Raw genomic sequence first — 11,349 nt, forward strand, 5'->3', positions numbered from 1 at the left:
CATTTTTAAAATACTGGAGAAACAATACTATGAAAGGTTGCACAAAATATGGGAGGGGATGAACATTTCATCTACAGTTACTCCACAGAGAAACTGACTGTGGTTGTGGTGTCATATTTCCGTTCTACAGGCAGTTTCCTGTGCACCGGGGCGTTGAGTTTTCCGTTGTGTACTTTACTTTTTTTCTCCTTCAGCTCTTGTAACTGTCAACAGCAGGGCATCATCATCAGGGCTCTGAGCCTGGACTCATCTTATTCAGGTACTGAAGCTGGACATCCGCTGGACAATCCTGAAACACACCTCATCTCCTCCATCCACCTCCCTCCTCCCGCATGCTGATCGAGCATGCTGCCTCTCAGGATGTTGGGCCTTCTCATGCTCATGATTTTACTGTGTGGTGAGTGATGATGATGCTATACAGTAGCTGTATGTGGGTCTTAAATGTTACGCATTACTTTATGACGCAGCCAGTGATTAAACATTAAAATACTGGCTCAATTAGTTGCTTGACTCCAATTTAAGTAGCTGTAGTGTACTAGATCGTTGTTTCTGTTTTAAACTAACTGATTTGTTTTTAGTAATAAAGATAGAGAAAGACAAGAAAGATGTAAATTATCATGTATGTAGCCTCTGACTCTAACAGGATAAAGTGAAACAGTCAATTCTTTAAATGTGAATAAGACTTGAATAGATTTTGTGGGAGCGGTCGGTGTTAGAAATTTCTTTCCGCCCTGCTATCTGTGACAGATGTGTAAACCGCGCTAACAGCATCAAGTGGGTTTGTGCAGAGTGGGCAGAGTGGGTGTGGTGGATGCAGTCCATGATTTAAGATAAAAGTATTAATCACCTATACTAACATATCATAACATGGTTTAGGTAGAAAACAGATTAGATGATATAATTAGGGTTACATAATCAGATTACAAAAAAGACTATAATCAACCCAAATTACACACATTTGTAAAAGTGTGTAATTAGATTATAGTTACATTGTCAAGGTACTTGATCTGATGTTTATGTTTTCAAAAAATGGCATATATCATTATAACCATCGTTCTATTAAACCATGCATAGTGCGCCGTGACATATTGTGACACACAAGGTCTCTTAGACAACAGCAAAGTCCTCCATGTAGCCTTTGATTACAAAACTGCTGCAACAACAACTAACACAAAAGAAACAGCATCCCACAGGTTGTAGATTACACACAGTACAACTGTAGTTTGTGCATAAGGGTAGTTTTATTAGACCAACTGTAAATGTTGAATATGCATTTTATTTGCATTGAAAATGTTCTGAGACAAAATATTAGAACAGAAAACAGAATTATTTGCAGAGCTCAAATTGTTGTGTCCATATTCAGTGCAATATTTTTTTGTTTTTGAAGTAATCCAAAAGAATTCAGATTAGATTAGTTAGTTTTTTTGTAATTCAATATTACGTTACTAATTACAAAAATTGCCATGTGAATTTGGTATATATATAAAAGGTTCAGTACACTTGTAATTTTTGAGATCCTAAAATGAGTTGTCTATTAGATTAATAAAAGAAATGTAAAAATGCTGATATTATCTGATGCAATAAGTGGCCAGGCTGATAATCAGGCAATTCATAGTATACAGTATGTACTGTACATACTTGTAAATATATATATATAATTAACTTTTACTTGTATTTTTGATACTTTAGTACAATTGATATCATATATCTTAAGACTTGCATGATGTACTATTCATATGGGTGACTTTCACTTTTGCCAAAGTAATATTTTAACACAATATCTTTACTCAAGTATGACTTTAGGGTTCTTTTTTTAAAACTATAACTGCCATGCATTAAATATCTGCGTCAAGAGAGTGCAGTAACGTTCACTCCAACTCCAACAATTAAAAATAAAATGTGTTTATCAACAGATGCAGACGGTTCGTGCCCCAATGACATCAACCCTGTCAACCTGCATCCTCCTGAGGTTATAGGAGAATATAATGGCACAGTCTTTTTAAACTGCTCAAGTTCAGAAGAGTATCATGACGGGTTGTACTTGGAACTTGGAAACACAACCCACCATGTTGGCGATGATAAGGGTTTTGTCTCTGGGTTATTGTCACTGTCAGACTGGAATGCAACGGCTAAGTGCAGAGTAAAGCTGAATAAGACTCTGGAATGCAGCAAAGACTTTGGAATCACCATATACAGTAAGTGTATCTTCAGATTAATAAAATGTCATGTAACAAAACACCTTAAACAAAACAAAGGCCATCATCTAATTTAGCTTTTTACCACATCAAAAGCAAAGTAAATATGGGAGATATGAAAGTGTAAAACAGCCTTGTTTGGAAATGAAATGGACTCAGGTCAGACATGTGGACTTGAGTCACTGATGTTTGTTTTGATGACTTGACAGAAAATGAATGACTTGAGACTGGACTTGGACTTGGAAGTTAAAGACTTGAGACTCGACTTGTGAGGACCATGATGACTCAAATAACTTATGTGTTTATTTTAGTTCTTGTAGCTTGTTTGTCAGTATACACTCTTTAAAAGTGATTGGGAGGGAATCATTTTTATTGAGAAGAAAACAAGAGAGCTTGAGCTTCTGGCTCCTTACATTTATTTTCTTAATCTCAATAAAAAAAATTTAATTTCTTTGTCATACTTTTTGAACAGGTTAAATAAACTTGATGATAATATCATTATTTGACAAGTACCAATACCTTACATTTCTCTTTACAATAGACTGGATACTGCAGGTATGACTGAAGTTTCTTCGGTGTGGAAAACGGGACTTGATTTGCCCAAAAAATAATATTTGGGACTGACTTGAGTCACATGTCTGGCTTTGGTATTTAGCAAAATTTTAAAGCAAAAAAAAAAAATTAATTAAATTAAAAAAAATAAAGCAAAAAATACTACATTTGTTTATGCATATATTTATTTATTTATTTATTTATTTTTTTACAATTGTTACAGTTTTAGGAATATCATTACATTTGTTTTTATCCCCTACTATTTATATTCCCCTGCTTTATTCACAGAGACTCCAGATAGAGTGTCACTCTCTGTCGTGGGTGATGGCCCGATGGTGGAGGGCACAAAGCGCCTGCTGGGTTGTGACATCATCAATGTGGCTCACGTGCAGAACCTCACAGTGATTTGGTACCGAGACAATGAAACAATTCACACAGAAACGTTTACGGAAACCAGTGTGACCCCGATCAATGTGACATCTATTTTCACAATCAATGTTAAGAGACATCACAACGGAGCAGTTTTCAGATGCAAGGCTGAGCTGCATCTTGGACCAGAAGTCCCACAGCAAGTCTATGAGTCACCACCATATCCTGCTGAAGTTCACTGTGAGTTTTTCCACTCATCTATTATTGCTCTATTATTTAAGTTGCTAAAAACCCCAGCACTAGTATAAATGTCTGATTAATGTATGGAATGTGAGTGCAGACTTGCTTGAGTTTATATTTCATTATGATATAATAAGTTTTATTGTTTAGAATTACAAAAATATTTTTGTATGTTTCTTTGTTGAAAGTGAATATGAAGGTTATGTATAGTTGTACTTTTTCAGATCCTAAAACAAGATCTCAAGAGAATATCCCACCACATTTAACGTACTACAAGGAACTTTTAGCTGGTTATGAAACAGTCTCAGTTTAATAATTCTGCCTTTATATGAATTACATAAGCTAATGAGACAATTAGTGAGAAGCTTGGCTATTTCTCAACAGTTATTAAAGTTTCTCTTTATGCCTGACACCGAGTCGGATTGAAACTTATGCAGGTTAGATAAGTCATAAGATTAAAACTATTTTTAATGGCGTAGTGCCCAGGATGAATTGAGGGGTCTCACAGCCTTAGGAAAGAAGCTGCTCTATAGTCTGGTGGTACAGCACTGATACAAAGTTTACTTTGCTTCAACCTCATCATCTTTTGTCCAAAGGGGCCCCGAAGAATCAACTAAAAGTCAAAGTTCCATGTAGTAGCTTTAAATGAAGAATATTGATGATAATTTGTAGTACAGCAAAATTATATTTATTTTACTGAAGACATGACAGCATACCATGAACTACAAATCAGGCTTACACAGTTGAAACTAAGTGACATGCCTTAATAATCTGAGTCACCAGAGTGCAGTAAAGTCTATAACCTCTATATAAAAACCCCATATTTGCCTCATCAGATGCTCCTGAGTTCGTCTTCAAACCAGCTTATGCCCTAGTGGAAGAGGGTGGAAATGTCACCCTGACCTGTGAAGCTAGGGGGAACCCTCCTCCTGTCTTTACCTGGACCAGTAATGGGGTGAATATCATGGCAAGCACGAGAGATCTGACCATCACTCAAGTAACAATCAGCACAACCTACAGATGCACAGCTGCCAATCACTTGGGAAAAAAAACTAAGCAAATCTACGTTCGTGTGATACCGAGGATAAACCCACCCACGAATAAACCTGAGGCACCAGCAGAAAGAGGTATAAATCCTTTACATGAGTTTACAGAAAACAGAATTATTTGCAGAGCTCAAACTGTTGTGTCCATATTCAGCGCAATATTTTTTTGTTTTTGAAGTAATCCAAAAGAATTTAGATTAGATTAGTTAGTTGTTTTTTTTAATTCAATGGATTACGTTACTAATTACAAAAATTGCCATGTGAATTTTGTATATATAAAAGGTTCAGTACACTTGTAATTTTTGAGATCCTAAAATGAGTTGTCTATTAGATTAATAAAAGAAATATAAAAATGCTGATTATCTGATCCAGAGCTGATCCAATAAGTGGCCAGGCTGATAATCAGGCAATTCATAGTATACAGTATGTACTGTATATACGTGTAAATATATATATAATTAACTTTTACTTGTATTTTTGATACTTAAGTACAATTGATATCATATATCTTAAGACTTGTACTGATGTACTATTCATATGGGTGACTTCCACTTTTGCCAAAGTAATATTTTAACACAATATCTTTACTCAAGTATGACTTTAGGGTTCTTTTTTTAAAACTATAATTGCCATGCATTAAATATCTGCGTCAAGAGAGAGTGCAGTAACGTTCACTCCAACTCCAACAATTAAAAATAAAATGTGTTTATCAACAGATGCAGACGCTTCGTGCCCCGATGACATCAACCCTGTCACCCTGCATCCTCCTGAGGTTATTGGAGAATATAATGGCACAGTCTTTTTAAACTGCTCAAGTTCAGAAGAGCATCATGACAGGTTGTACTTGGAACTTGGAAACACAATCCACCATGTTGGCGATAATGAGAGTTTTGTCTCTGGGTTATTGTCACTGTCAGACTGGAATGTAACGGCTAAGTGCAGAGTAAAGCTGAATGAGACTCTGGAATGCAGCAAAGACTTTGGAATCACCATATACAGTAAGTGTATCTTCAGATTAATAAAATGTCATGTAACAAAACACCTTAAACAAAACAAAGTCCATCATCTAATTTAGCTTTTTGCCACATCAAAAGCAAAGTAAATATGGGAGATATGAAAGTATAAAACAGCCTTGTTTGGAAATGAAATGGACTCAGGTCAGACATGTGGACTTGAGTCACTGATGTTTGTTTTGATGACTTGACAGAAAATGAATGACTTGAGACTCGACTTGGACTTGGAAGTTAAAGACTTGAGACTCAACTTGTGAGGACCATGATGACTCAAATAACTTCTGTGTTTATTTTAGTTCTTGTAGCTTGTTTGTCAGTATACACTCTTTAAAAGTGATTGGAAGGGAATAGTTTTTATTGAGAAGAAAACAAGAGAGCTTGAGCTTCTGGCTCCTTACATTTATTTTCCTAATCTCAATAAAAAAAAATTTAATTTCTTTGTCATACTTTTTGAACAGGTTAAATACATTTGACAATAATATCGTTATTTGACAAGTACCAATACCTTACCTTTCTCTTTACAATAGACTGGATACTGCAGGTATGACTGAAGTTTCTTCGGTGTGGAAAACGGGACTTGTTTGCCCAAAAAATAATATTTGGGACTGACTTGAGTCACATGTCTGGCTTTGGTATTTGGCAAAATTTTAAAGCAAAAAATAAATAAATAAATAAATAAAGCAAAAAAATACTACATTTGTTTACACACACACACACACACACACACACACATATATATATATATTTATATATATATATTTTTTTACAAATGTTACAGTTTTAGGAATATCATTATTTAATTTAATTTAATTAATTAATTAATTTATTTGATTAGGACAATGCACATTAATCAACATATCAGCGAAAAGCATCAATGTAAATATGCCAGAGTTAGCACAGCTGCTGAATTTCATCCGTTGTCCTAAGGCAGGTATCATAGAAAAAACATACAGACATTACACAATTAGATAAAACATGCAGAAATCTTACAAAAAAAATTACATTTGTTTTTATCCCCTACTAGTTATGTTCCCTTGCTTTATTCACAGAGACTCCAGATAGAGTGTCACTCTCTGTCGTGGGTGATGGCCCAATGGTGGAGGGCACAGAGCGCCTGCTGGGTTGTGACATCATCAATGTGGCTCCCGTGCAGAACCTCACAGTGATTTGGTACCGAGACAATGAAACAATTCACACAGAAACGTTTACGGAAACCAGTGTGACCCCGATCAGTGTGACCTCTATTTTCACAATCAATGTTGAGAGACATCACAATGGAGCAGTTTTCAGATGCGAGGCTGAGCTGCATCTTGGACCAGAAGTCCCACAGCAAGTCGATAAGTCACCACCATATCCTGCTGAAGTTCACTGTGAGTTTTTCCACTCATCTATTATTGCTCTATTATTTAAGTTGCTAAAAACCCCAGCACTAGTATAAATGTCTGATTAATGTATGGAATGTGAGTGCAGACTTGCTTGAGTTTATATTTCATTATGATATAATAAGTTTTATTGTTTAGAATTACAAAAATATTTTTGTATGTTTCTTTGTTGAAAGTGAATATGAAGGTTATGTATAGTTGTACTTTTTCAGATCCTAAAACAAGATCTCAAGAGAATATCCCATCACATTTAACGTACTACAAGGAACTTTTAGCTGGTTATGAAACAGTCTCAGTTTAATAATTCTGCCTTTATATGAATTACATAAGCTAATGAGACAATTAGTGAGAAGCTTGGCTATTTCTCAACAGTTATTAAAGTTTCTCTTTATGACTGACACCGAGTTGGATTGAAACTTATGCAGGTTAGATAAGTCATAAGATTAAAACTATTTTTAATGGCGTAGTGCCCAGGATGAATTGAGAGGTCTCACAGCCTTAGGAAAGAAGCTGCTCTATAGTCTGGTGGTACAGCACTGATACAAAGTTTACTTTGCTTCAACCTCGTCATCTTTTGTCCAAAGGGGCCCCGAAGAATCAACTAAAAGTCAAAGTTCCATGTAGTAGCTTTAAATGAAGAATCTTGATGATAATTTGTAGCATGACTTTTCTACAGGAAAATTATATTTATTTTACTGAAGACATGACAGCATACCATGAACTACAAATCAGGCTTACACAGTTGAAACTCTAAGTGACATGCCTTAGTAATCTGAGTCACCAGAGTGCAGTAAAGTCTATAACCTCTATATAAAAACCCCATATTTGCCTCATCAGATGCTCCTGAGTTCTTCCTCAAACCAGTTGTTGTCACTGTGGAAGAGGGTGGAAATGTCACCCTGACCTGTGAAGCTAGGGGGAACCCTCCTCCTGTCTTTACCTGGACCAGTACTGGAGTGAATATCAGGACAAACACGAGAGATCTGACCATCACTCAAGTAACAACCAACACAACCTACAGATGCACAGCTGCCAATCACTTGGGAGCAACAACTCAGAACTTCGATGTTCGCGTGACGTCAAGGATAAACAGTGCACCCATGAATAGCCCTGAGGCACCAGCAGAAAGAGGTATACATCCTTTACATTAGTATACAGTCATTTCAATCATGCACCAAAATGAAGCTCTGATTTAATATGCATGTTTTCACTTGACAGGTTGCCCCCTGATATTGATGCCTGCTGAAGTCGTGGTGAGATTTGGAGATCCAGTTTCAGTTAACTGCAGCATAGCATCAAACACAGATTTTTCGGGAATGGGCTGGGAGGCTGCATTTGGAGGCACAGGGTATGAAAAAAAGTCTTCTCTCACATGGACAGTTAAGAAACTGGAAGCGTGGGACATTAAGCCTCAGTGCTACATGACTCCGAAGAATGGCACGCAGTGCTTTATGACACCAGACGTCACTGTTTATAGTGAGTACTATCTTCTGTGTTCATGTTAAGGGGATTATCCTATAAAATGTTTGACACGATGATGTAAAGTAATGTTTACTGATAACAGAAACACTTTATAGTTCTTTAACAGTGCCATATTACAAGCAAAGTAAATTATGGAAGATATGATAGTGTAAATCACTTTTTGTGGGCCATATGTGAGGGGATTGTAACGTAAATGAGAAGACTCTCTCGGTTGCCGATACAAGCCTGTGGATGATATGTTTAAATTGTTTGATGCTGCCGCTAACAGAGAAGCAGTAGTTAACGTTAATCTTGAAATTAAGTCCTCTAACATAAACTAATAACCGTCTTCCAGCACAACACAGCAGTTCCACAGAGCCCCTTTAATGCTACATTTGTGTATGCATGTTCCTTGTACAACTGTGGTTACAGTTGCAGGGATATCGTTACATTTGTTTTATCCTAAAATTATTTTCCCTTGCTTTATTCACAGAGACTCCAGACAACGTATCAGTCTCTGCCATGAATGATGGCCAGATGGTGGAGGGAAAAGAGTACCTGTTGGTTTGCAACATCATCAATGTGGCTCCCGTGCAGAACCTCAAAGTGATTTGGTACCGAGACAATGAAAACATTCACACAGAAACGTTTAATAAAACCACTGTGACCCCGGTCAACGAGTCCTCTTCCTTGAGAGTCACTGTTGACAGACATCACAACGGAGCAGTTTTCAAATGTAAAGCTGAGCTGCATCTTGGACCACATGGACCAGAGCCCATCCCTACTACAACTTCACTGCCTTATACTGCTGTTGTGTACTGTGAGTTTTCCACTTATCTATTTATTATTGTATTATTGTACTTGTTAAACACCCCATCACTAAGATACACTTTTGATTAATGTATGCTGATGTTTAATTGTAGATAAGCCACTGATCGAAGGTTGTCCAAGCACTTACACTGCTGTAGAGGGTAAGTTCAGTCTGGACACGTTGCCCTGTCAAGCTGATGGGAACCCTCGACCCACGACTCAGTGGTCCTATCAGGGAGAAAAGATCAAAGCAGATGAGCTGCTCAACCGGAAACACTCAGGAGAGTACACAGCTGTAGCTGAAAGTAGCTCTGGGAGCAGCAGCATTTCTATCAACATCACAATCGAATGTGAGTGCAGACTTGCTTGAGGTTTCATTATGATATAAACATTTTCCATGATTTCGACATGAACTGCACCAAAGTGTTGATACGTTTTTTTTTTAGCCTATATCATTTTCCATTATTAATTCTGAAAAGTGCTTTTGATACAATGTTCACAGACAGCCCTTCATTCGCCTGCAATGATCGCTATGAGGTTAAAGAGGGTGTTAACTCCCAAACTCCGTGTGAACCAGAGGGACTGCCACGACCTGTCATCACCTGGTTGAAAGATGGAAAAGAAATACCAACCCCACAGCACTGGACAAAGCATGATAGTGGAAATTACTCACTTAAAGCAACTAACGAACATGGAACAGCCACACACACATTATATCTGGATGTTTTGTGTAAGTTTTATTGTTTAGAATTACATTCTTTTTTGTTTTCATTATCTTTTGCTGATGGTGAATACAGGTTTGCAGTTTCTTCATCTCAGATCTCATCCTCTTCTTTTCAGACGCCCCTGTGTTCAAGGAGGGAGATCACCTTCGGGAGGTTAAGGAGGTGATCTCGGGTGAGAATGTGACTTTATCCTGCAGTGCTGAGGGAAAGCCTGCCCCTGATATCCGGTGGATTTACGACCCTATGCCGAATGTGGACCAGACAGAGACCACTGGGCGGCGCCAGAGGAACGTCACTATCACAGGAGCCACGTCTACCAATGCTGGTGTTTACCACTGTGTTGCCACGAATGATGTTGGGACGGTGACAAGAGATGTCACACTAGTAGTGAAAGGTACCAGTATTGACTATGTGCAGAGCACTTTTTGAAGTGGTAATGGATGTTGATGTTTCTATAGATATGTTGCAGAAAAAAACAAACATTTATGGCATCAATAAGTGAGAGGTACACTTTAATTTTCTGTTGTTTTATCTTGTTTTTCTCATAGATAAATCAAGAGGAATCCCCCAAGTGGTCATTTGGGTGTTGTTAATTCTCCTGTTCATCAGCATCATCGTCATCATCATCCTTGTTGTTCACTCCCGCCAGAAAAAACATGGACAATATAATTTTATTCCCAGCAGAGCCACGGATGGATCAGATATCCCTATGACTCCTAAGTCTAATGGGGTGAAAGCGTAGGATAGTTATTTCATGCTGAGCAGATTCAACCAGCCTGGGGACTGAAAAAATAATCAAATATGCCATTTTTGTTGCATAGCAAGAATGGCCTGTATAAATTGTATGGACCCTGGTATGGCCTAAAAAATGCCTCATTTTTTGTTGTTTTTAAAACTTGTTATGAAGGGGAGGCAATTAGGAGCACTTGTCTGATGAAGCATGTATATTTTATGTTGTCACCTAGCTTTTATCTTTAAAGAAAAAAAAAAGTAGATTTTTAAAGTTGCACAATAGCTTGTTTTAATAAGTCACATTCATCACTCATTGTATGATTATCTATTCAAGGTTTCACATTTTTTACTCGCACAATATACTCTTGATTATTTTTCAGAGCCTAATTTTGCATTGTAATCCTCTTGAAATAAGGCAAAAAATAAAAGAAATATTAAATGGTTTAGGCCTTTTATGACATTATTGTACAGATACATAATACACTGGAAAAACACAGGACAGGGGTGACTGCCATGTCTGATTAATAATTGTATAATTTCAAATAAATAATCCAGGATTAAAGAAATCACTTAAAATTGCTTGTCAGTAAACTCTTCATTGAATCACTGTGTTTGCGTCCCAGCATCAGTCAGCGTGTCACAGCATCAGTTTGTAAAGTGTGATAATTGACGGTGAAGTGCATTAAAAGCCTCACTCATGCATGGACACTTATAAGAAGAGCAATCATCTGACAGAGCCCTGGCTGTGAGGATGCAGCTCGGTCCTGTGGTCAGTCCTCTGTGGTTCAGTGCACGGCCCCTTTAAGATTTAGGATTTGGGAGTG

At 37.2% G+C, this 11,349-nt stretch overlaps 1 protein-coding gene across 1 annotated transcript; it reads left to right on the plus strand.

The window, feature by feature from the left end:
- Positions 1–48: 48 nt before the first annotated feature.
- LOC141019363 (vascular cell adhesion protein 1) lies at positions 49–11,101 on the plus strand. Its single transcript, XM_073494263.1, has 13 exons — positions 49–397; positions 1,914–2,195; positions 3,036–3,356; positions 4,193–4,483; positions 5,119–5,400; positions 6,465–6,785; positions 7,635–7,928; positions 8,016–8,273; positions 8,752–9,078; positions 9,182–9,418; positions 9,571–9,798; positions 9,909–10,187; positions 10,342–11,101. The coding sequence occupies exons 1-13, from the start codon at positions 346–348 to the stop codon at positions 10,533–10,535; spliced, it is 3,366 nt and encodes a 1,121-aa protein (XP_073350364.1). The 5' UTR covers positions 49–345; the 3' UTR covers positions 10,536–11,101.
- Positions 11,102–11,349: the final 248 nt, after the last annotated feature.

The sequence above is a fragment of the Pagrus major genome, chromosome 23 (assembly GCF_040436345.1).
Source record: "Pagrus major chromosome 23, Pma_NU_1.0".
Classification (NCBI taxonomy): Eukaryota; Metazoa; Chordata; class Actinopteri; order Spariformes; family Sparidae; genus Pagrus; species Pagrus major.

Bases quoted from the DNA above. Each gene is read 5' to 3' on its own strand.
- LOC141019363 (XM_073494263.1), top strand. From the start codon at position 346: ATGCTGCCTCTCAGGATGTTGGGCCTTCTCATGCTCATGATTTTACTG. The intron at 398-1,913 runs GTGAGTGATGAT...GTTTATCAACAG, and splicing joins GCTCATGATTTTACTGTGTG to ATGCAGACGGTTCGTGCCCC. The intron at 3,357-4,192 runs GTGAGTTTTTCC...TTGCCTCATCAG, and splicing joins ATATCCTGCTGAAGTTCACT to ATGCTCCTGAGTTCGTCTTC.